General features: G+C 31.6%; 2 protein-coding genes and 1 pseudogene across 3 annotated transcripts; 2 read left to right on the forward strand and 1 right to left on the reverse strand.

Annotated features, from left to right (window-relative positions):
• The first annotated feature begins 9897 nt into the window (after positions 1-9897).
• LOC114177817 lies at positions 9898-11207 on the forward strand (annotated as a pseudogene).
• Positions 11092-14862, forward strand: LOC114177818 (basic leucine zipper 43-like). Of its 2 annotated transcripts, none has more exons than XM_028063373.1 (2): positions 11092-11325; positions 13850-14862. In XM_028063373.1, exon 2 carries the CDS (start codon positions 13893-13895, stop codon positions 14526-14528), a length of 636 nt encoding a protein of 211 aa, XP_027919174.1. In that variant the 5' UTR covers positions 11092-11325; positions 13850-13892; the 3' UTR covers positions 14529-14862. The 2 variants fall into 2 exon arrangements, with proteins under 2 accessions (XP_027919174.1, XP_027919173.1); XM_028063372.1 differs by lacking the exon at positions 11092-11325 and adding an exon at positions 11947-12201.
• A 2370-nt stretch (positions 14863-17232) lies between these two features.
• LOC114176494 (serine protease SPPA, chloroplastic-like) lies at positions 17233-26237 on the reverse strand. Its single transcript, XM_028061547.1, has 13 exons — positions 25831-26237; positions 25538-25721; positions 24440-24577; positions 24075-24245; positions 23895-23998; positions 23554-23621; positions 22687-22853; positions 19935-20004; positions 19465-19619; positions 18830-18935; positions 17991-18078; positions 17765-17908; positions 17233-17674 (listed from the first exon to the last, which is right to left on the reverse strand). Exons 1-13 carry the CDS (start codon positions 26167-26169, stop codon positions 17444-17446), a joined length of 1965 nt encoding a protein of 654 aa, XP_027917348.1. The 5' UTR covers positions 26170-26237; the 3' UTR covers positions 17233-17443.
• Positions 26238-27563: the final 1326 nt, after the last annotated feature.

The raw sequence follows: 27563 nt of genomic DNA on the forward strand, positions 1-27563 counted from the left end.
TTTTAGCAATATAGTAGAATGAACATTATATTGTATCCGTTTTAGAAATTGTGACTTTTGTAGTGAGTAACCTAATGCTTTCGAAACAACGTTTGGTTGTTTAGCCATGGGTGTATGTTTTAAACATTACTTAATTATTTTGTTAGAAGTAATTAAGTTTCAAACATTACTTGGTTATTTAGACAATAGTAATTGAGGTCCAACGAATATTTCTCTTATGTTAAATATACACATTTTATTAAATATAGTACCATATTTTATACACATTTTTATGACAAATAAATTCACCTTTTTAGTTAGCAAAACCTAGTTGTTATGGAAACTAATTAAAATGATCTTAAATGGTTGTTATTAAATTTAAATTGTATTTTTGAATTGATTTCTTCATTGTCTTGTTACCAGAATGATTTTCAATAACGACATTTCAATTTTAAAATTATAATTTTTTATTCAAAATTACATTTAAATATATAAAATCTTTAAAATGAATAAAATATTTAGGAGCGAAATGTAACAAAACAGGAAGAAAAAAAACTTGGGTGGTAATAACATCTTCCTTAGGAAAGGAAAGTGCCAAAGGAGAGCATTTAAGTCCACTGGACTAGTTAGCAGTGACCCATATAAGGCTTTTACTTCCTGAACCCCCATAATTTTAAGGCTCACCACTCAAATTTTTGAAATAACCACTTTTACTTTCCGTAAAAATAATTTTTGGATTATATATTTTGGAAAATTTTTAATGTTTCGAAATTTAGAAGATGATTTTTGAAATAAGATTTTTAAAATAAGATTTTCATAACATATACATTTTAGAACAAATTTCTCGAAATGGGATTTTGGAACAAACTTTTCAGAATACATGTAATGTAATTTTTTTCCGAAGCTCTTCTACATTAAATATGTTTTAATAATACTTTCCAGAATATATGAAATATGTTTCCAAAAAATAATCTAGAAGATTTTTCCTGTATTTTCTCTCTTCTTTCTCTACATTCTTTCTCTGAAGCGCAATAATAACACTTATTTAAGTCTTAAAGAAAATTATAACAACTGAATCGCCAAATACCTTTAATTGAAGGCTATAATACATATACAATAGAAAAATACATTATAAGTTTTTTGAAGATATTATTACAAAAGATTGACTTAACAATTAATTTGTTGAAATATTTGATTTATCAATTTTTAACTGAATTCTTCTTCGACGTAAGAAATATATATATGTATATATATATATATATATATATATATATATATATATATATTAGATATATATATATAATTACATTTTTTTCTTCGTTGATATATTGTATTTATTAACAAATTTTATTGAAAATTATATTTAATGGGATATTCTTTCAATTGTATACTTTTAGTGATTAGTGATAAAGTTGAGAGTTTAAACTTACGTAAATATGAATGAAATTGATGTAATGAAGACCAATAGCGTAAAAGGTTGAGAAAAAAGCATTTATGGATCATAAAGATGCTAATAATTATCCCATTCCATCTTTTATGAAAGAAGGAAGCAACTAATGCCACAACCAGTAACATTTTTAATGTTCCTTGAAGTGAGGGGAATCTTTCCTTCACATCTAAGTACCCTTTCTTAGGCAAATTGATATATTATAATAATCCACTTTTATTATACTCTTATTTTCATGTTAATACTATATAATAATATTACTTTAGTTTTGTTCTCTAGTATATCTTTTTTATTCCCAAAGTGAACTGAATAAAAAGATAATAGATGTCAAATAAACTCATGGAATGGGTATGGTCTAAATTCATAGACATTTTACTTTTAAAATTCTATATTTGGAAAGTATGAATGTGTATTTAATTTTTAAACTTATGTAATCTAAATAATTTATATTTATTTTTTTACATCATTTTTTTTTCTATTATTATCCATTATTAATAATGATTGTTGTAACGTCCCATTTAATTATTAAACGAAATTAAAGAAAACGTCACACAGAGATAATCAACAATGCAGTCCTGGAGTTCATAACGTCACCCCTACAAAACCAGGCACACCACGATGCCAACTAAAAGCAGGATAACCGTTTACTTAAGAGTTTACAATCTACCGACTACGAATACAGGGGCCATAGCCCTAAAGAAAACATGAAAAGAAGAAGCGTGAGATCTAGCCCAGATGGCTAAGCTGCTGGATCACCGTTTCCCTGCTGACCACGAGAACTTCGTCCATCTGCTCCCATCAACCAAGTCGATGATCATCGCAAGAAAGAACAGCCACATACATCACAACCATGCAACAAAACGGGTAAGCTAGAGCCAATCAACATATTCAACATGCAATCATATATATTCTCATCATCTCATCCACATAACAACCAAACATGTTATGACTCTTCATTCAATACACTACGACTCGACTCGACTCATCCGGATACGTATAACTCGGTCGGATTCAGCGGATGCTTGCACTTGTGGTGGATACCCCTGCTCGACCCTGAGCTGCTCGACCCTGAGCTGCTCGATCCTGAGCTATGTGTTACCAGTGTTACGATGAATCAAAAATCTCTCCCACCACAAGGTTAGCCCTTAATGAGTTTCAGGCCTCCTGCTACTCCCACCACAAGAGTCAGTCCGCTCTAAGTGAGACTAACTGGCTCCTCGGAGCGTCAGGATGCAACCTTACCTTGAATCCTTACCTAGTTATACAGATGGGGCACCACCATGAACACCCACTAGCAGGGGCCATGGAATTACGTCCCGACCACTAAAGCGCGACCCCGGAGGTCTCACCTAGAGACCCCAAGGAATTACACGCTGACACGGACCAACGTTCATAAATTAGCAATAAGAGAATATTGAATTATGTTTTTCAATTCCATATGAACCCTTGAGGTTTGATCCTCATGTCAATCACATCTCAAATCCATACCCCTGATCATCACCACCCCCAATGAGTCTGGGGTTTAGTCTCGTATTTATACCATGATCCTTGAGTTCCAAACCGCATACTCATTTCACATGCTAAGTCCCCACTACACTCATCATTCATCATTCATGAATCATGTCACGCACATATAGCAACCCATTAGGCATATATTCATACATCAGTACATGCATCTTGTCATAGCGTTCATACCCAAACAAGTCCAAGCACAAAAGAACAAATATGCAACCCAACACCGCACTGTCTCGCCCAAACCCCTCGCTCAGGCTGAAGGGTCTCGCTCAGGCGAGACAGGCTCGCTCAGGCGAGCCCCCCTTCGCCTAGGCGAGGGCTCAAGGAAAACAGGGCCTGGGCAACACGGGATCTCGCTTAAGCGAGATCCCTCTCGCTTTGGCGAGTTGCCTGCTCGCTCAAAAGTTGAGCGAGGCGCCTGGGCGACTTTTCGCACAATAAACCTAGGCGAGCTCCCTGTTTCATCTCGCCTAGGCGAGATGGACTCGCTTGGGCGAGATTAACAGGTCTCGCCACTGTTCTTCACTGCCACAACCATGTTTATCAAATCCATCAAGCATAACAAGCATTTAATCATACCAAAACGAAGGATTCATTCATGAAATCATTAACTCACTCAAGAACAGCCAAGACAACACCTAAAAGACTGAAACCCTAACTTCTCGTACCTGGAAAGCGGCTAACAGAACTTCGACGCGGAACCTTGGAGCACAGCAGCTCGAGTGATGGACCTCGGAACTGACGGAACAGCGAAGGACACGATTATTTTCGGGCTTTAATCGGTGGAAAACGAATGCAAAGCTTTAGGAGGTAAGTACAATAGGGTTAGAGTTACTTACGTGGAGCAGGAATCGTTAGTTGGGACGAACTGGTTCGAGACAAGAACAAACCCTAGCAGAGCTCTAGTGCGGAAGGGCGACGGCTGCTGATTTCTGCAAGTGTGAGAGTAAATTGTGAAATTAGGACAGACTTAGTGACTTTATACGTTGGGCCGGCCTTAGGCCCACTAACTTTAGGGCAGAAAAGTTAACGTATTTTAAATGGGCCTTACAATTGTGATTTTATTATATAAAAGATAATGATACTATTTTTGTTATTTATATTTATTTAATTTTTTTTATAATAATAGATCTTTATCAATAATTTTGAGAGGCCAAAATAATTTTTTTAAAATTAATCGTAATTTTAGTTATTAATTTTTATACAAAATTAATAGAGTTCATTCTTAAGGTATTACAAGTAGCATTAACTTGTTTATTCCTCTCACACAGTGACTACATTACCCTCTCTCATATCGCAAACAAATTATATATAAAAAAGTGTATTATTCTTAATCACCAACAACATTGATCTCTTCTTGAAAGTTGTAAATTTCAATAATATCACGTTTTTTTTTTTGTGCAATTTTCTTTGTTGTAAAAAAACATTTAATTAATATTTGCAACAATAAGTAAATATATATGAGTGTCCCTATTCTCAAATATCGATGAAGCAAGATTTCATATCTATTAGATGTGTAGACAAAGAATGTTAATAATTTTTTACTTCAAGAATGTCACTATAGATACATACAAGTTTTGTGGATCATTGTCATCTCTCGTATACTTTTTTTTTGTACATTTCCTAATTATGTAATTAAAATTGTACAAGGAAATATTCTCTGCAACATTAATTAAAGGATTCTGACACTCCCCTCAAGTTGGTGAGTGGATGTGATTTATTCCCAACTTGCCAACAATAGAATGAAATGTAACATGAATTAGTCCTTCTACCAATACATTTGCAAATTGTTTTATAAAGGATACAGGCATAGATATTGTATGATTATTCAATTTCTCCTTTATAAAATGTTTATCTACTTCAATGTACTAGTTCCACCATGTTGCATAGTATCATCCACGATATTTATCATTGATTTGTTATCATAATAGAGTCTGTAGACTTCTTTTAATCAATTTTTGGGTCTTTTAAAATTATCTTTGACATTAGTATTTCTTAAATTCCTAACATTTTGTTTTTTACTCTTCTAAGAGACTAAATTTTCTTCAAGAAAAGTGCAAGATTTAGGGATAGATATTTTGTCATCTATAAAACCTACATAGTCAAATTCTTCTAAGATAATTTCATTCCCCTTTATAAATGAAATTCTTTGTCCACAAATTCCTGTCAAGTATTGTAGAATGTGATGAGTCTCATTTCCCGTCAATATTTGATAAGATCGTCTATTTCCAACAACATCTTCAATTAATTTACTGGTGATTTTGTTCAATAGGTGTCTCTATTATTTTGCATTCTAATCTACTAATCTCAGATAATAAATTCAACACATGTTTTTCTTAAGTCACTTTAATGGCAAAGAAATATTTTAATTTGCCTAAATCCTTAATTTAAATTTTTTCATCGAACATATTTTTAAGGCTTCATTTTTGTCTCATAATTTCATGTTATAAGTATATAATCTACATGTATAGATAATTAGTGCAATAAATCTCCTTAAAGCTAGATGCTAAATAAATGGTGTATGGTCACCTTGATTTTGCCTGTATACTATGTTCTTCATTAGTAGTAAACTTGTCGAACCATACTCTACAAGACTATTTCAATCCATAGGTGATTTTCACGGTTTACACACATATTCCTATTCAACTTTAAACCTAGGTGATACCTCTATGTAAAAAGGTATTTGTGACATTAGATTGTCGCAAACTCCCTCGATAGTTAGTTGGTAAAAACAATAAATCACATGCACTAAGGCGTGCGAAATTCATCCACTAAATCACACACTAAGACGCACACGCACTAAGGCGCACAGATTTTATCTAAATCACCAAACACTAAGGTTTTGTAGTTAAGTATAAAAAAATATTTAACATCAAACTTTTATTTATTCACTTACTATTAATTAATAGTTCTGTGGTTAAATTGCTAATATCATATTCAATAGAAAAATATTTTTAAATTTTAACTTCAGTATTTTATTATTAATACTTTTAATTATTCAAATTTGTAAAATCTATCTATCATCTTTAAATTATATCAATATTTGACAAGAATAAAAAGTATATTTTTACTTGAACATTTTTTTTATCAAACAAGATTGTGAAATAAATTAGGAAATAATTTTTTTGTACACAATATAATTATTTACATTGAAAAAATGTAACTAAAACTTTTAGTTTTGACTTTATTATTGATGGATTCAATAATTTCTTTTGTAGTTATAATTATGTTGAATTATGTATTAATTTTTGTTGTATTAGTAATAATGATAAGATATATAAATTTCAAATATGTTATTTTGACTCTCCCAAAGTTAATGGTAGAGTGGGGTCTTTATAAACATTAAATATCAATCTTAATAAACTCAACAAATAATAGAAACACTGAGGTCCTATGATTGAACTACAACCACAAGACTAAATTTCATTTCTATCAGACATATGAGAAGTGATTAGGTAGTTGAGTATTTTTCATTAAAATATTGGTACAAACATAATTATTTCATTCTTAAAAATATTAATCATTTATCAGCCCATAGAAGTAATATGTACTCACTACCAAACTTGGCGATGCCGAGCAAGTATCAGATAGTCTCAAAATTGGCCTATAAATATCCTAGTCCATGCTTTGTAGTATACCAAACTGTGACTTGACATTGGTTTGATCAGCTCATTGAAACCAAATTTAATACGCTTTCTTAACTAACATAATTTTGGACATTTTCAAAAATCACAAAATATTATTACTATCCAGTTATGTCATTCTTGACCAATAATATGTACATCACACACAAAGAATATAAAATAGCAATAAAACATTAGGTAACTTTCTTTTATTCAAGCTCACTGAATAAAATAATATTTACTTTAACTTTATTTTTATATTTTAAATATAAAATAATGATAGAATAAAATAAGAATTAAAAGCAAAAAATTTAAATAAGTAATTAGAATGTTATAAACAAATATAATAAAAAAATATAAGTTAATTTAAAGGACCCATGCATAATTGGTGATCAATGAAATGACTAAATGGAATTAATGTGTGGTTAGATATAAATTGAAATAAATAATTAAGGAGGATAGTACGTAACTAAAGATAAAATAAAATAAATTAAAATAAACAAATTCGTGTATTGGTAAATAAATAAGATCAATGCATAATTGGAAGTAAAATAAATCAGATTGAATAAATAAAACCAATGCGTAATTGAGATAAATTAGATAAAATAGGTGTCTTGGTAATCTGTGTCCGAAGGGATACTGGTTAAAGATAATTAATATGCATTGAATCCTGTAAAAGTTTATAGTTAATTATGATATTAAACGAAATCTCACATGATAATCATTAATGCAATTTTATTTTATTTAAAGTACAAAAATGTCTGAGTGTTGTACAACTATGTTTAATATTTTATTTAATGCTCACTAATAAAAGTTAAAAAACAATTAAATAATAAAATATTTATATTTTAATGTTGCTAAACAATGAAATATAATTAAACCTAAAAAATATAAATTAACAGAAAAAAAGTGTTAAAATATATAAAAAGAAAAAAAAGAAAAACAATTAAACAATTAAAGTGTTTATTTGTATTAGAGAATTATTACTTACAATTTTCCAAGGATATTTTTGTTTTTGTAAAATTTGTTATATGCATTTATAATATTTTAATTAATGAACTTAATTATTCTAACTTTCTATGTAAAAATAATAGAACCAATGCGCATTAATTACTCGTTAACAGTGTCCTAAGGGCACCGGTTAGCATTCTCCATAAAGTAAATATACATAAATAAAGATGATAACGATAACAAATGAAATAAGTTACAATAACCATTCGCTTAAGTCTACATTTTGATATTGAGAGTTTGATGCGGATTTTATTGGTGTGTTCTTCACCCTTCAGCACATCTTACACAATTGTCAATCGACAATCTCATGTGAATGAATTGAAAATAGTTGTCAACTAATTTTACGTGATTTTTCCTGAAAATAAAGTCACAAAATTATTGATTCTAGAATTTTTCCTTTCGAGATGCGGACTTAAGGAAATGTTTGTTGTAAATTAAAGTAAAAAAATAATATATAATTCATAATAAACTCTCTCTCTCTCTCTCATAAATGTAGCACATGTGCATTAATGTTGTGTTTGGGTATAATTAGTATTATGAAGTGTAGACACAAAACAAGGAATTTCTTTATATATTGTCATAGATATACATATAATGATTATTATATATGTTATCTTTATAATATATCCTATTATTATAATATACATGTAATTAATATATATATATATATATATATATATATATATATATATATATATATATAATAAATCAGTTTTTATATGGACAATGAAGTAATTTAAATGTGATGAGCTGTCTTTTCCTGCATTCCCCTTCATTTTAGAGAGTGCCAAAATCTGCAACTTATGTGCAAATCTGCTCTCTTAAATCAGCGGAAATCAGTAGAACCAAACACATTCACAACTCACTTTCCATCCGCATGAACAGTACTCATACGGATCCAAACACAATATAAGTCATCTTTTCTTTATCATGATTTTCATTCATCTATTTTACAAGTCATGCATGAGTCATTATCCACCAAATTCGAGTTCATTATGACTTGTATTAAATAAAGAGATAAATCTTATCTTCTTCTTCTTTTTACTTAACTTACATTCTCTTATTTCTTTTGCACATTCTTATGCCATCTTATCTTCTTATTTCTTATATTGAAGATTAGAAGGTTCATTTAGTTAGCTTTCTTCATACATACATACATACATACATACATACATACATACATACATACATACATACATACATACATATATATATATATATATATATATATATATATATATATATATATATGTATGTGTGTAAACCGTGAAAATTACCTATGGATTGAAATAGTCTTGTAGAGTATGGTTCGACAAGTTTACTACTAATGAAGAACATAGTATACAGACAAAATCAAGGTGACCATACACCATTTATTTAGCATCTAGCTTTAAGGAGATTTATTGCACTAATTATCTATACATGTAGATTATATACTTATAACATGAAATTATGAGACAAAAATGAAGCCTTAAAAATATGTTCGATGAAAATCTTTTTTAAGTGTATCTATTTTTACTTCATGATAATCTTTTTTCTAATTGTTATTAATGAAAAAGGTTATCAAATTTATTTAAAAAATAATTATAAAATTTTAAAAGTAAAATAATTAATAAAATAGTTTATATAAATAAAGATAAATTTTGTAATGAAATATATACACCAAAAAAGTAGGAGTTAACAAAAACCATGCCGTTCATTAATATAAGATTAATAGAAAAAATATCCATAATTACACATTCTAAATAAATATTAATACAATAATAAGTGTATTTTATTTTAGATTAGCAAAAGTACAGGTGATATGGGGTTTATATGTTCTTATTTTTTAATTTTTATAAAATTTAAGTTAAAATCAATAAAAAATATATAATTAATTTTTAAAATAATTATTAAATATAAAAATAAAAAAATAAAATATGAACGAAATTTTTTTAAATAATTATTACATTCTTAAAATAACTTATTTATATAATAATTAAAGATAAAATTAAAATAATAAATTATGAACATAAAAGATGATATATCTTCGTAAATTGTTATATAAAAACTAAAAAATTCAAAGGTTAAGTTAAAAATAAAAATTTATTTATTTACTTAAAAAAATTACAATATTTGAATAAAAGAAATGTCAATTACTATATAATTTTCCTGGTAACGGATTAGATTGAACATTTTCTAATAAATACAAAAAAGAAAAAGTGAAAAATTAATTAATTTGTGTGGCGTAGAAAAGGAAAGGAGACACATTCAGAACGTGTGAGCAAAGTGAGCGGAACACGGTGTGCTTCCCCGTATTCCGGAGGCGAGAAGACACGGAATTACAATAGTCAGGGTCATTTCCGTCATTCCATATTGCAACCCATTATAGGCCCAAAAGTCCCACACTTTCCATCCACACCACACTTTCTTCCTCCATCAAACGACAATGGCAGATGTAACCACCTACCCCCGCCACCACCGCCACTCCCGCCACCCCGACGATGACCAAACTCTGATTCCTTTCCCTTATTGGGACTTAGATTTTGATTTTGACCCCGAATTCCACCCCAACCCTTTCTCCATCACCGACCGCGAGAACCAGGTCAATTTCGTAATGGATCTCTTTCACCAGCGCGTTGAACAGTCGCAGCTCACCGATCCCCTCTCTAACGACGCCTTTTTAGGCGTTATCGACGCCCTAGACGCCATCGACCTTGGCTTTCCAGCCGCCGACGACCTATTTGTCGGACGTCGGCTCTCCGTCGGATCTGACTCCGACGAATCGCTCTACCAGTCCGGAAACGTCGACGGCTTGTTCGGGATCTGCACGCACTCGGAGGAAGAGTACAACGTGAACGACGACGTTTCGAGCATCCCTCTCTGCTTGGAAGCGCTTCAATTGGAAGACAACAGGGACAGTTACGATGATTTCGAGTGGGAGGAAGTGGTCGACGAGAGAGAAGTTCTGAGCATGCTCGACGACACCTCCGTTTCCGTCTCCGTGGGAATCGAAGAGGAAACGGAGGAGGAAGTAGAATTTGAAATGGAGGCCAACAATTTGGGGTGGCAGGTTCTGTTGAACGGCAATTTGGAAGGAGCGAATTCCGAGCCTTATTTCGGAGACAACGAGGATTTCGTGTACGCCGCGGAGTACGAGATGTTCAGCCAATTCAACGACGTCGCCTTCATCGGGAAGCCTCCGGCGTCCGTCTCCGCCGTGAGGAACCTTTCGGCGGTGGTCGTGAGCGCTGCTGATGTGGCAAGCGAAAACGTGGTTTGCGCGGTCTGTAAGGAGGAGTTTGGGGTTGGGGAAGAGGTGAAGCAGTTGCCGTGTTCGCATCGTATCATGGGGACTGCATTGTGCCGTGGTTGGGGATAAGGAACACGTGTCCCGTTTGTCGCTTTGAGTTTCCCACTGACGATGCTGATTATGAGCGGAGGAAGACACAGACATCTGTTATGTGATGATGATGATATGTTTACTTGATTATTTTTCACGTGTAGGGTATTTGATCAAGTATAGATTTTTTTTCTCCTGAAAAAAAATGCATGTGATGCTCTTGTTTATTATTGGAGATTTGAGTTTAGGGATTTTCTCTTCGAATTGTACTTTGGGATACATCACAGAAATTAATCATTTTTGCCTGGAATTTGTGGTTGTTGTGCTTTCTTTATGTTCTTATTCTTGATGATTCAGCTCTCTTGTGCCGTTCTGAGTCACTGGCATATTGGAGGAAGTCTCCGGCAGATTGGAGGAACTCTGGAAGTGTAAGCAGACCCTTTTGACGGATTTTATCCTCTCATATCTTTACTACTGTGTGCATTCACATTCATATATCTGAAATTACATGGAAATATAATGTTTAATTGTCATAATTCTTGCTGTGATTGGTTGGTGATGTTCAAATTTGGAAAAAGTTCTTTGCAAATGCAAAAGTAAGTATTTGGCAGGGCAAAATTTTAGGGAGTTCATATGTTTAATTTTGGATTCTGACTTCAAAATTTATTTCAAGGTTTTTCTTCAAAAAAAAAAATAGCTAAAAGTTGAAAAAACTAGTTAAAACTGAAAAAGTTGGGTTAAACTAGTGTTTATCAATTAGTTGAAGTTGCAAAATTTCAAAAGAAATGCACATTAATTTTTGAATCAATTGTAATCTAAAATTTTTATAAGTTAACATTTAGGTAATATTCATATAAAAAAAATTCATTGTAGTTTAAAATAGTTATCATTATGAATAAAATAATATTTTACTAAAACTATTTTTTTTTTTCTGCTAGAAGTCATGTCATGAAACTTAAACGCCAGAGGATTGGAAATCTTCCCTTGACTGTGATTTCGTTAATCATCATAGGGAGTCGAGGAGCTTATTTTTGAGAGAAAAATGGCTTTCGGATGGGTATTCTTTGTTCATGGTTTACCAATTAGTTTTATATATTAATAGAGGCAATGGCCAATTTTGAGCGTTGGCTTCCTGTTCTGGTTTGTTATCCATTCTTCATGTAGCTGAAGTCTTGCTGGCTTTCTTTGTCCTTCAGGAAGAAATTTCTTACCTGGATCTCTTGTGTTTTCTAGGATTCGTATCAGTACTGAGGTTAGAACACTAGAGTTCAGCTTTATGCTATCCTTTTATAGGACAAGACAGGGTGAGATTTCTACACTATTCCTCAGCCACTTTATGATATATTTAGTACTTTCTTTGTGACTTTCTTGATTGAAGTTACAGTTAAGGACGCACTCAAAATTGGTGCAGTTGCCTGAAAATGGAATAATGAGGAATGCGAAGTTGCATTCTTGTGAGAGTAACTTGAAATATGATATTTGTTATTGAAAATATTATTTTGGTTGTGGAAACGTAGGTATTCATTCCTTTCTTTTAGGGATGTTCTTGTTGAGTTGCTTGCTGTAGATTCATTTGTTAGGAGGAGTAGTCATTCTCACTTCAGTGTAGGTGATTATTGCCACGCACGGCACGCCTATGTAAATTAAATTTTAAGATAATTTGTCACGTAAACTCAATATTAGTAATAGCAATGACAATGAAGAGTGACAATTCACTTCAATATCTCCTGCTATTTTTTTCATAATGCTGCATCTGCAAAATATTAGTAATAGGTTTTATCTCATTAAATTGAGCAATAACAAAAATTCTTTTCTGTTATCTGTTGGTTAGCATAAATACTTTCACCTTCAGATTAAAGAATTAATTTATATAGTTTATTGAGATGTCTATCTCAATAAATTTCAGTTGGATAAAAACTTGTAAAATGTGTGTTAATAGGTTAAAAATCCAATATGCTTGGAAGTCAGTGATTTGAAACTCCATGTGACAATGGGATCAAAAGCTGGTGATTTACTATGCATATGAATACCTATTATAGGCAATATATTAGACTTTTAATTAGCATCTGCGCTATATAAGCAATGAATAGAGAATACCTATGCCATTGCAAGTAGCATACTTTTTATATACGTGTTAACCTTGACATATAAATGTCATCCGTGTGAGCTATGTCTCATTGTGATTGCCCACTAAATAAAAGTGATAGTCTATGATGGAAGATTCCATGGAGACGCCAGATATGCCAATTATTTCATTTGCTTTTCATATAACATGTGACATTTTATTTAATCCAAAGCTTAAAATGCTACTGTAAACAGTGTCTTCAATTTATCAGATTTCCTGAAGTATACAAAGTTATAATATGTTTCTTGGGTAGAGTGAATTTGTCTACTTTTATTTAATTTATTGTAACCTAATTTTAGGTTGAAATAGATGAAGTAAAATTTTAACGCGCATTGCCATTTTTTCTTTGGTAGAGTATATAACCAAGACCAAAAATAGGAACAAAGAACTGCAGATAGAGTCCTTAGCCAGCATTTTACTGAATTGGGTATAAAGTTCTGAGCTTATATGGCATAATTTAATTTTCTGGCTCTCATCTAGGTTAGAGAATCACTGAGTTTGCTGCTTTGTATAATTTTTTAGGCATACTTATAATCAAAAAGTCAATGGCATTGCCTTGACAGCCATTAAACCACTTTACTTCTCAAATCCCTGTCTCTAGGTCAATTATATCCCACCATTTTGCTGAACAAAACTTATCTGACCATTAGTTGTTATTAATCTTGATCAAATATGTATTCTGAACTTTCCTAGTATATAGAACCAATATTATCTACGGAACTTAACACATCTATAAATACATCGGCCAACTTAAATGCCAAGAAATTCCCATACCTACTTGTGTTCATCTGCATTAACTATCCAATATCAATCTATAAAACTTGCAGGTCGGTTAGTTCCATCTCTCATACTGAAATGAAAAATTGAGACATGGAATGCAATGAAGATGATGAACTCCCTGTAGCCCCTTATGCTTCCTTAACACAGTGCTTTCACTATCCTTCTCCAACCCAGAGACCTATCCTGACCTCAACAATGGAAACTGGTGAAGGCCATAATTTGACCCATCTGGACCAACCTCATAGTTTACACCACATTCCATTTTTCTGCTCTCAATTGCACCTTCCAAGCAACAGCCACGACCCAATTCAAATCCCACTCCATAAACCCTCTCCCAACACATCATCAAACAGTAACAACAATAACAACTCCGATGAAGCAAAGGCTCTCCTTGATGACAGAAAGAAGAAAAGAATGTTCTCCAACAGAGAATCTGCTCGCAGGTCTCGCATGCGAAAGAAGCAACAAATTGAAGTCCTGCAGTATCACGTGGATCATCTGCAGACACTAAACCATCAACTGTCCCAAAAGATCATTTACTTGCTTGAATGTAACCAACAAATCCATCAACAGAATGCTCAGCTAAAAGAAAAAGTTTCCTCTCTTCAGGTAGCACTCTCTGACTTGTTGGTTCCTGCAGGAGGTGCCGAGCAACCTCACCACATCTCTAACGGCTTCCTAGCCGAGCCTTCTTCAACTAGACCAATTGCAAGTTCTCGAGCATAGCCATATGTGCTGTAAGAACAGTTATGAGCATTTGAGTGAGAATCTGATGCACGCTTTTTGGCCTCAAGTTCTGGTTCGTTTCAGCGATGCAGTCGTATGGAAATCTAACTCACAGGTAAATATTATATGATATAGTTTTTTCCTACTTCCCAACTGGCTAATGCAGCATCAGAAGTTTGACTTGTGCAGTTGAGAAGTGGCGAATATTGCTTAATATGACAATTTTATAATATTTGTGATCCGATACTATGTATGTCCAGTAATATAATGTTGATTTGATACTCTACTACCATGGGATTAACATATATAATATACTGAATATCTGTTGAATTAACGATCACGATTCACTTCTCTTCTCTTTTACAAAGTTTGCTTCTCTTCAACCAAAAGAAAGAAATAGATGAAATTATACTACCCACTGGGAATGAGGATCAAACATTAAACCTCGTGCATATTATCCAAACTTTTCAGGCTGATTCCAGTAATTTTTTTTTACTATCCTTTTTTTTTCCATTATCAAAGTTTATACTAAACTTTATTCGGTGAAAATGAATGTGAAAGTCATGTGGTCTGAAGTTTTCTTTATTATACCTAAACATCAAATCAAGGGAATACATATTGATAGAAGATACTCTAATTTGGTACTAACGTTTACTATTTAATGCACTATACGAGACATTTTAATAATGAAAAGAAAGTTTCAGAAATAACTAAAAAGTTACACAAAAGATGTTGCGTTAAGATATAGATATACTTATCCATTCCAATTTGACTCAAGATACATAGAAAAAGATTATATAGAAAAAGTTTATAAGGTGAACAGGATGGTGTTTGATGAAATAGTTGAATATTTTGATTATATTATTATAAAAAAATGAGTAAAGTCATTGTATTATAATAAATATGTAAAAGTAAGTTGAAAAAAAAATAAAACATGCTCAAGTCAGTTAACTTATCTAACACTTCAACCCTTGACAAATTAACTTGGAATATTAAATTTTTCGGACGTCAACCTAGTTGAGTTGGTCTTTTAAACTAATCTATGTTGAGTTATTTCATATGGACCTTAGATGATTTTGACATCTTATTAGACCTAACTCATGTAATGTTGGATTGAAACAAACCCAAGTCAAGTTGGGTCTAGTTAAACCCAAATGATTTACATTAAATTAAGTTCAAATCAGTTTGGGTTGTATTCGATCTAGTCATGTTAGAATAGAGTCGAGTTTCATCCAAATTGATATATGTTGTGTCTAAGCAAGCCTATATTAAGTTAAGTCTATGTTAGGTTGGATCAATCCTAATCAAGATTAAGATAAACCAAATTTAGTTAAATTAAGTTGAACTCAAGTTTGACCATATTAATAACAGAAAAATAAAGTTATAACGGTTTCTTTTAGAGTATTTATTATTTGTGGGCGAATCACATATTTATTCTTTTCAAGAGATTTATAAATGAGAAAAATATTTGATATATATATATATATATATATATATATATATATATATATATATATATATATATATATATATATATATATATATTTAAGGTGAGGTTCTGAGAAGATAAAGATAAAATTACCAAATGAACTTGATATTTTTAAATATTTGAAACCTTTATTTATGATAACTAATAATCACAATAACAACAACATTAATAATAATAATAATAATAATTTATGAAATATAAAATATTTAAAATTAATATTTATGAAGAAAAATCTAAATAAAATACTAATAAAAAATATAATAACAAAATAATTAATTAATAATAGTATTAATTTTTTTGTAATTCAATATTTAATTAAAATTGTTTTAAACCAATCACATTTTATTTTAAATTAGTCATACTTAATCATTTTTTTTAAATTATCCAAGTTTCATTTTAAATTAATTTTAACTAATTATATATTTTTTTATTAATTTTAATTATAAAAACAAATATATAATCTTACCACTTAATCTATTAAAACTTCTTTTATATGTCATACATCCATCAAATTATTCTTAAACTTACAAATTTTATCTTTAAACTTACAAATTTTATCTTTAAATTTCTTAACTTTTAACTCCAAATCCTTTAAAATGAATAATATCACTTTATACTCTATTCTTTCTCAAATTTATCCGCTCATTCTTCTCCAAACCTTCACTCCAAAAGAAATAGAGCCTAAATGATTTAGGTGGATTGTCTCAAGCCAATTCAAGTTAGATCAGAATAAAAAATGAATTAAAATCATGCAAAATCAAATCTAGTCATCCGCAAATAATAAAAACTATCAATGATCAATTTATAAATAACGTAAAGCATTCAAAATAAATTTACAATTTGAAATAATTTTAACGAGTCATACAATTATAGCAAATATTAATTGATGTGTTACTTTAATATTATTTCAAGACAAACCACTCTAACCGTTGTCTAGACTTTGGGGGCTTAATTCTTTTTTTTTTCAACCCCGGAAACTTATTCTTAAAATGGGGTATAGGTAAAATTTAAAGCTAAAATATACGAATATACAATTAAACTAGTTTATGGCGTAATTAAAAATTACTTATTCGATTAAGGAATTTTTATTTTCTTTTTCTTATCAAACCCTAAAGTCCCAATAAATTTTGCATCTGACGTTGATTTCGAGTAAATTGGCGTCATTTCTAATTTGCTTTTGGAATCAAATTTTCCCTAAAAATGTGTAGATAATGGTACATGAAACATCCCAATAAGGCATTCTCACACAGTAACAGTAAAGATATACACACACACGTCAAACTTATTTGACACTTATTCTCTCTATTTCCCGGTTTATTACATAATAATAACATTTCTCTCCCTCTCTCTTGCAAATTACGTGAGGTGTCCATGCATACCTCACTATATAATGCAAAACACAAACAGGAGGAATACTACGTAACAACTAAAGGGAACTAAGATAATCTTTTATCAATGCTAAAATGGGGTTGGCGTATGGATATCCTTCCAATTTCTCAAACACGATTCCGTCCATCCGTGCTTGGACTCCGTGGGAAAATGTCAAGTCCTGTAGTAATTCATTTAAAGTTCTGTCTACTCCAACCACAGAATTACCTAGACTACTCAAAATCTCGGGAAGAGAAGGGCTGGGTCTTGTGACCTCCACAACAGTAACCTGACATAGATCAAGCAAAAAAATCGAACTGTCTTGAATTGAAGTGCAAAGCATATCCAATCTACAAACAAAGGCATTATCAAAACCAACCTGTCTATCTTGAGGTATACCGGCCTTCAATTTTGCTATGGCAACAGCTCGAGAAAGGCCGCCAATAGCATCAATCAAACCATTAGAAGCTGCATCCTTGCCGGTCCAAACCCTCCCCTGTGCAACCTCTTCCATCTTCTCTACCTAGTAAGAAGTAGTTATGGTAACTTCGATATACAAAGATGAACAGAAAGACAGCAAAATAGCTTATTAATTTAAAGCATACAGTCATAGATCGAGAAAGGGCTGCTTTATCTCGAAATTGTTTATAAGCATGCTGAACAGACTTGGAAAATAGCTCTGCTTCATCTGGTCTGTATGTAGCAGAGAAAGCGAGACAGAATGATCATATATGAGTACCAACCCTCGAATCAACCAAAACTAAGTGATTAAGCATAAGTGGCAGCTAAAAAGCAAGGCAATAATGACAAACAGGCTATATAAAACGAAAAAGAAAAAACTAATTAAAATCATCATTAGCATAAAAAAAATTATATTCCAGCACTGCGAGCAAACCCTGGACATGATTAGGGTGATCTGAAGCGCCTAGAGGATAGAGGCAGCATGAATGTTCTGTGTATTTATCTTCTTTTGCCATAATCCGCTTGCTCAGGTTAAAAAACTTACATTAGGGGCACAGCTGCATTGATGACAACGAGGGCAACTCAAGTCCTTGAAAAAGTACATGTTTCATCATACATTTAAACTATTTGCACCTCTAAAGTCATTGATACCTCAATATGCTCTTTTCAGGGGGATACTGAAAAGGGAAAATATAATTGATACCGGTATCAACTGATAATACGGTAGAATACTAATCACTGAATTAAAAATAATGAGTACACTGAGCCCAAAACTGTGTTTAATGAAAGGATAATACCGCCACAAATATGGAATTTCATTATTGGCTTATTAGAACAGCACTGAAGACCATTCAAACAGATATATACATTATGTCTTCCATTCTCAAATAGACAGTGCCTCGCAGTTAGATATCATGGCACAGGGCACTCGTTAATTACAGCCCTAAAATCTTGATAACTGAACAAGAACAAATTCCATTACCTAAATGAACGCTGTTCAGCTGCCCGCAGCTCAGCATATCTACCCCTTGATATGATTTCTTTGTTGAAGCCAATCTTCTCATAGAGTTTCCCAAGGTTAAGCTTTCCTACAAAAGTATTTGTTCACATATAGTCAAATTGTTAGATTACAATGTTTCCCTCATTATTTCAGAGCTCAGACAAATACTTCCGTTTCAGCTACAATTTCCTTTGGTTGAAGTCTGTTACCATTCAAATAATACAACACACCGCTACATTTTTCTCCATAAAATGCTATATATTACCATATAGACACAACTCATAATACGCTACATATATTCCTCCTGGGTAGAGTTAACAGATTCATGCATATATACACTTCTAAGTTGATTTTCAAGAAGAGTTAAGTAGATTTGACTAAAAGGGAAAAATAGCAATAATCATTGTAGTCATCTAGCTATAGATTATGAGTCTAAATCACTAGTTTCCTAAATTTAAGAAATACCAATTACGTTTTTAATGAAGAGATCAGCAGTGTCAACCATACCAGCATGCGTATATTCGTTCGTAGTAATTCTTAAAATTTATATTATTAGTTCCAGTCAAATTTATCATCCATAAATCCCCTGTATCTCGTGCTGAAACACCAAGGTTCACCTGTGACCACTCCAATCGAACCAGTTAAGGTAAGACTTTCTGCCACAATAACTCCTGCTCCCATTGCCATGTAGTACCCTCCACTTGCTGCCACATCAGACATTGAAGCAATGACTGGTTTTGAGGCAGCCAGAAGCCTGATTTCTCTCCACATCCTGGAGATCATGACACCAAAGCTTTAGTAAACAAGCAAACAAACCAAAATACTTGCAATTAGCATTAGATTATAGTTTCATGACAAAGATCACACGTATTTCCATTTTCAATAGTTCATTAAAGCCCTCTTAATTACTCTCAAAACTAAAAGTATCATCAGAATGAAATTCTGAAGAAAAAAATTATAGTACTGGCTCTTAAAAAAAGTATTACTGATATTGTATAAATCTCTCTTAAATGTATTCAACCAACCTTATTGTATGTCATTTAACAGACAGTGAATTTTGAACAGTGGGGAATCTACCAGCACTTACAAATCAGAAGCAAGGGCATCCCCTCCTGGACTGTCAATTCGGATAATAGCAGCCTTGTATTTATTTGATTCTGAGAAAAAAAGAAGGCTCAGTGTGACGTCAAACTATGAAGATATATAACCAAAAAGAATAAAGATCAATATCGTAGTCCACATGTTTGGCAAACAGTATCATATATGAAGAATGATAGCCAATGTTATCCCTATATTTTGGTCCTACAAACAAACAGAGCAGTCGCACCTTAACATTTAATACTTAAGTAACCTAAATGAATATGATTAACTACCACTGCATACATCGTGCAACTTAAGGATGAAGATCTCATTTGTTATCTACTATTTCTCCAGTAAACAGGTTTCTGCCAAATTTATACATCAGATAGAGGAAGAAAACTATAAGCTTCATTTTTAGTTGCAAAAACTTAAAAGGAGTGTATTCCCTAAGATTGTTTTTACACCTTTTTTACAGCCATTTGTCAAAGTCTATAGAGACAGAAACCTTATTTCTTAAGCCCATTTAGTTGAAAAACTCAAACGAAGTGTAGTCCCTGAGCTTGTTCCCGCATTTTATTATGTATACTCATTTGTCAATGTTTGGGGACAACCATATTTCTAAAGGACTGCGTTTACCTTTAAGAATGAATTATTGGAGGAAGGTAATTGGGAATCACAAGGTAGTGCTAACCTCTATTGGGATGAGATGTCTACAAAAGTTAGGAAGGAATGTTAGACCAACTTCAGTGAATCAAAAAGGCTTCAAACCAAGATAAGCAATGTTGGTTATGGAATGTAAGTAGTCAAGAAGAAGGTGAGAAACAAAAATGAGTGTTTTATGGCCATATATGCATGAATGCTGAAATTAGGTAAGACATTAGAAAGACAGAAATGAGCCAAGAGACATTGTGACTTACGCAGACTCCAAAGCTTTTGAAGAGTTTTACCGAGATTTAGGGTTAAAGAATGATGAATGAAATATTATACACACACACACACAGAATAGGGAAAGAAAATCAAAAAAATTGGACCAAGATGTACTAAGGATGAAGAGGGGAAATTTTCGGTTATATATAGATGAAAATATCAAAGAGATTGAAAAACTATTTTTATCAGCTTTTCTATAATAAACAAGGATTGACCTGTAATAGGCAAGAATAACTAATCCAAATGGAAAAACAAATTTTGGTTTACTATTGATGAATTGAAGTTGGAGAGGTAAAAGAAGCCATTAAAGAGGATGGATAAATATGCAGGTTGTTGATCCTAATGGTGTTCCGATTAAGTTTGCAATTGCAAGGGAAATTAGGGTATCATTTGACTTGAAATTAATGAGATTTCAAGATCTATGAAAATGCCAAATAAGTAAAAGAAGCTATGATGCTTCTCTCACTTTTTAAAGAAGAGCAATTTGACTAGAAAGATATTCAGAATTGGTAAATTACAAAATAGATAAACTTTAGAGTCACACTATGAAATTATGAGAAAATGTGATTGAACATAAACTAAGAGATTAAGTTTGCAAGGAACCAATTTAGTTTTATGCCAAGAAGATCCACAACAAAAAGTTATTCATTGAAAAATGCAAAAACAAAGACATATAGCTTTGATTGACTGGTAAAATACATATGATCAAGGGTCAAATGAGTATTTTAGAAGGTTTCCGAAAACAAAGTGTTTGTGCGGTTTACATTCAAGCTACTAGTACACGTCTAATTTTGCAACTATTAGTATGAGAGCTCCTAGAAGCAAGACTGAGGCCATTCTATAAAGATTGATTTACGTCAAGACTTGCTCGATTAATAGTCTAGTATGGGCTTGTTAGGGACATTCAAGAATATTATCTCTAACTATAAGATTTTTTTGGGATGATAAAGTTTGGATTAAGGAATTAAAGAATTAAGGAAAGCGGTTAACTCTAAGCTTGAGATTAGTAGAAAAAAGCTTAAAAATGAAAGGGTTTTCTTTTCGATTAGAAGCAAGATAGAGTGTATGCATTCCAGTTTAAGTAAAAGAGAGATAAATTATTAGGAGCAAAATCTAGAGAGGTCATACCACAAGTTTCTATGTTTATTACAAAATGATTAGAAAATTAATAATGTCACACACAATAAACAAGATGGGAGATTAAACTGTTGAAAGAAACCAGTGATTATTTGTGACCACTATGTGTCTAACATGCTCAAAGGGAAATTCTTACATGATCCGAACAATTATACTTTCAGTAAATTGAACTTTAAAGGGGCACAACAAAAGATACAATGGGAGTATCAATAAATGAAAATCTTAAGACGCACATAAGAAATCAGAACATACAATAATGATTATACATAAAAAAATATATTACTATGCAACCTGTTAAAGAAAAAATGACAGGAAACCAGTTAAGATGGTTTGTGCATGTGCAAAGAGTGTCACAAAGGCTCCAATGAAAAGAATAGATCACATGGATTTTAACGGTATGAAAAAGGGATAAGGGAAAATAAAGATATAGAAAGAAATCATTAGATCACAGAGAATAATATCACTGAGAGTTTGATTTTTAAGCAAGCTGAATGACAACATTTGATTTTATGCAACTAACCTCATTGGGTGGGATGAGGCTATAGTTGTTGCAGTTTGTTACAGTGATGTTAAAATAATTAATAATGTGACTCTAATGAAATCAAAATAGATATTATGTAGCACTAACGAAAAGAACCATACTCCATGAAATAGTTATCGAATTAAAGAAGGTAACTTTGTATGATTAAGTGTACCTCTTACACTGCGTATCTTCTCAATTAACTTCTCTCCAATGATACCTGAGCTACGGGCACCTAGTGGACTCTCAATACGACGAATACTCCCAGAAGCTCGGATGATGGCTATTAAGTCTTTACCATCTGATAGTCCAAGAGTTGATTTCCTAACTCCGGAGTATTTTCTGCATTTGAGGAAAGTAAATATCAACATATGGCTAATGTGAGTCTTTAGGTTATTTTAATTTATAAAAAAATACATTCAGATTATTAATCTGTTGGGAAACAAGAAGCGATATAGTAAGTCTTATATTGCAATGTTAGTATCACCACTTGGGCTGCTCATTTGCAACCGATAAATGTTGGATGACTACAGTACTGATTGATAAGAACCTTGAGAGAACCACATCACAAAAGGTAGCTATCTTAGTTGGAGAGCCCAATGTGGGATTCAAGTCCAATACCTTGCAATTGGATCCTAGCAATATACTAAAATCAGTGGAATCAGATTCTGACTTGTCGTACTCAAAACCTAAAGATCAAATAAAACCTTCCCCATGATGCCGGGGGGAGGAGGGGAATCCATGGTTATAGGTTAATCTCCAATAAGAGGGAAAGAATAAAGAAACAACCATGTTTTATAAATAACATTTTTATTGGCAACCTCATTTGATTATGGAAGTTATTACAGCCTTCAAACTATAAATTTCTAAAAACGGAAATAAAATAAGACAAAGAACAAAAATTTGAACAGTCAGACAATAATTTTATTAGACTATGGGTTTGTAGAAAACTTTAAAGTTAACTTCTGTCTATTCTGAATAAATGGCATGCTTCAATGTAAACCATATTAGATTTTTAAGGACCTAGAAGAAAAAAAAATACCTGTAATCAACCATAGGCAGATTTTTATTTGTTTTTACTTGAAGTCTGTCCTTCAACCTTGTAATAACCTGCAAAACGTTCATTGTTTCTTATCCTTTTAAGCATCAGTCCACCTTGATAATATCCTTCAGAATTGTTCACCGATGTTAATTATCAATACAATACATATGAATGAAGTAGGCCTCACAAGTTAATTGAATGAAGAAGCAAATAAAACCAACAGACTGTAAATGAGCTGGACAAAACCCCTCTTTATGAGATTCTGTCATACACATACTCTATATGATTATTTAATGATGCCATCAGTTAGCAGGTTGACAGATGCAAGTAATCAGTCTTACCTCATCCTCATAGATTATGTCTGATATGAAGCCCTCCTCTTTAAGTGTCTCTACTTGATAAACACCTTTATTTATGAAGTTTTCAATATCTTCTATTTTCTTTCCTGTATAGAATATGCAGAAACTCAAAAGTTAATTTATTGATTCACGTTTCAAGTTGGTCTTTAAATACACTTGCACCTCTAGCAGCAGAGACTTTGTCCAGCCAATGTGTATAGATATTATCAAGCAATGAAGTGAGCATCTCATGATGATCTTCAGACATGGTTCTACGGGTAAGTTGATCTCCTACACTTTTGTACTTGCCAATCCTTTCTACTTCTGGTTCAATTCCAAGATTCTCTAAAACACCTAAGAGAATCAATAAATAACATAAATAATTAGTTTTAGGCTAACTATAGTCATAAAAAAACTTAAGGGTCTATTTGATTTGATAACATGCAAAAGTTTTAAAACTTTCATTAAATAATTTAGTAGTGTACAAAGAGCTAAAAGGAGAACATTAGCCTAGAAAAACAACGCATGGAAAAGCAGAATCAGCGTACCTCTGAAGAATGGAGCCTGAACAGTAAATCCGAACAATGAAAAATAAGCACTTGGAGGGGCATATATTTCTTCACACGCACTTGCAATATAATATTCTTTTTCTCGACAGGAAGGGACATAAGCCACAATAAATTTTCCTACAAGCATCATGAACTATCAAAGCTGCCCATAACTAGCGAAGATCAGAGCTTATTGACCAAAATATTAGATGATTCATAACACTGTACATATTTAGTACCACCAATTACAATATTTACAAAGCATTTAAGAAAATAGTGCAGTATGCTTCATGTATAGCTTATAAAAATAAGCTCAGTTTAGAGCTTTGACTAGATTATAAGCTACTTTGATCCAAAGTTTGTTTGTTACACGAGTTTTTTAGTAATTTCTAGCTTACACAACCTACTTCATGCAGCTTATGAAATTAAGCTAGCTTATATATAAGCTACTAACTTTCTTTTATAATTTTCATTTTTATTCACAACAATTTATTTGGAATCTCTTTTCGCCTCAAATAACTAAATATGTCCTTTTATGACATTTTTTACCCAACACTTCCAATTCAATTGGCTAGCTTATTGGTTCATTTTACCAAATACTTTCAATTGAATAAGCTAGTTTTATATACTTTCAGCTTTTCAGCGCCTAACTCAGCTTATAAGCTTCGGCTAGTTTAACAAACACACAATTAAGCCCCCACGTGATAAAGGTTAATTGAATAAGCACTTAATCAAACTTATTACTCTCATGCATCCTAACTAAAGGTGAACAAACTTCATTTCATTATTGCCTCAGAAAACATACTCATCCAAGCAATAGAAAAATGATAACCGGTTGCCACTTTAACAACTTACTGGGAAAAAAAAAAAAAAAACACATTAAGCAAATAAAAAATTCTTTTGAATAATATCCTCTAGAGGATACGTGATTAAAAACCACACAAAGTGGCATTCAGTATATCACCATAACTTATTCACTTGACCCTGGCGGATAAATAAGATTGTAAAACAGTACGTGGTAGAACTACAAAAATAGTTATACGTAAAGCATACGTGTTCCTACATTTTTTTTCCCACCAGAACAGTAAATTCACACACCTGATTTTCTGAAATTGAAAATGTGCCTTCGAATTTCTTCAACCTTTGCCCAGCCACAATTTAAAATATCAATGTGGAGATAGATACCGGAAATTCGAGGATCATAAGCTGCCTTGATGAAATTATCACAGATTTGAGGCAGAGATAATCCCCGAGAGAACCTACTCTTCAGCTGATCCGATACCTAGAGTGAAGAACCACGCGAAATAGTTAAAACAGAAAAAGTAGTTATTAACATAATAGTACCGTGAGTGAGAAGAACTAAGCGAAAAGCGAGATTGAGAGGGTGAAACCTGGCCGCGCAACTTGATTGTCAAAACGGTGCCGTATCGGAGCCGGTGCCAGGGTAAGGCCGTTAGCATCTTGAGCTTGACGAGGAATTTTTTCCAGCCAGTGAGGGGCTTGAAATCAAAGTCTCCACTCGGATAATTCTCGACGCCATCGTTTAAGGCTTGTTTGGGGACAGACGAAGAATAAGGAGAGTGGAAGTGGAAGGGGAGGGATGCGCGCGTGAGATGTTGTAGTGGACATTGGAACTGAAAGTGTGTAACTGAAGATGAAGATGAGTTGATTGACGATAATGCGGCGTAGGTACAGCGGAAGCGGTGGACGGCAATACGAGCCCGTGACATTTCCGTCACTTTGCAGCTTCTCTGCGGCAAAACGTGGGAGGGAAAAGAAAGCCAGGAAATTTCAGAAATTTAACGGTAAAGAACAGAAGAAGTAGAAAACATTATTTTGTTACTTTTATTATAGTTTAATTTATTAAAATTTATAAAATAATCTGAATTTATTTAATTAGGAGATATTTATTTTGACCTTTTAGTCACACCAGAATGTTTTTTATTCAAAATCTAATGTGTTGACTTTTTTTAAGGTTATAATTAATTTGATGATTAAATATGTGGTTATCTCTTAAATTCTTGTTGAAAATTAAAAGTAGTTTATTTTTAAAATCTTGGTCAAATTAATTTCTTAACTTTAAATATATAATATAATTTTGTTAAATTCATTTAATTTTATATATGATAATATTTGAGTTAACATTGAAATGATATAAATAAAATTATTTAAAAAATTTAAATAATATCATGAAATATATTTAAAACGATAAATAAATCTAACCCGATGTTGCCATGAGACCTAAACTTACGCATTTTTAAGATTAAGAAAAATTAGATTGAACTAAAGTTTCAAAAATAAATTAATTATAATTTGTAAAAAAATAAAAAAATTAAAAACATATTTAATCTTTCGTTCAACTATAAAAGTATTAATTTAAATATAAATTTTTATTAAAAGATAAGATACGAAAAGAGAGTAATTTGAGATAGAAAGTTCATTAAATTTAAATAAATATTCATTTAAAAGGTAAAAACAATAAAATAATTATTTTAATTTAAAAGTAGTTAAATTTAATAAAGTGTCTGAAAAAAATTGTAAAATAATCGTTTTAGTTTAAGGAAATAGTTATTGAAAGGATAATATTAAAATATAAAAAATGTTTACACCTAGATAAAAAAATCATTTTATTAATAGTATAGATTTTAGTTATAGATTTGCAATGGTCAATTGAGTAAAATAACGAGCTTAATATCTTTAACAAAGTTACAAATTATCATATGAGATAGTAAATTATTTCTATTTTATTTTAATATTTTTATTTATTATTTATATCTTGTATAAGAATAAATGGTTCTCTTCTAAGTCTTTTATCACATAAATTTTATTATTTTTTAATAATATAATAAACATATTCCTTTTTTATTCTTTTTACTTTTAATTTTGTTTTAGCGAAGAACTTTTGTTTTGTTAAAAAAAAATTATTTAACTAGTTTTCTTCAATCTTTAATATCCTTATCATGTTATTACACTTTTAATTATATATTATTTCTCTTTTGTAAGACTTTGTTTTTATGTATCAAGTTACTTGTAATAGACACATTTAATTATTTTTATTTTTATCATATAAAATATCGTAAAAAAAATAAGAATATTGTATGAAAAATGGTGAATATTCTAGATT

Source organism: Vigna unguiculata, chromosome 3 (genome assembly GCF_004118075.2).
Source record: "Vigna unguiculata cultivar IT97K-499-35 chromosome 3, ASM411807v1, whole genome shotgun sequence".
Classification (NCBI taxonomy): Eukaryota; Viridiplantae; Streptophyta; class Magnoliopsida; order Fabales; family Fabaceae; genus Vigna; species Vigna unguiculata.

Coding starts and splice junctions, on each gene's coding strand:
- LOC114177818 (XM_028063373.1), top strand. CDS start 13,893: ATGGAATGCAATGAAGATGATGAACTCCCTGTAGCCCCTTATGCTTCC.
- LOC114176494 (XM_028061547.1), bottom strand. CDS start 26,169: ATGTCACGGGCTCGTATTGCCGTCCACCGCTTCCGCTGTACCTACGCC. Junction 24,578..25,537: donor TTTCAATTTCAGAAAATCAG/GTGTGTGAATTT, acceptor TGATGCTTGTAG/GAAAATTTATTGTGGCTTAT. Junction 23,999..24,074: donor CAAAGTCTCTGCTGCTAGAG/GTGCAAGTGTAT, acceptor TATTCTATACAG/GAAAGAAAATAGAAGATATT.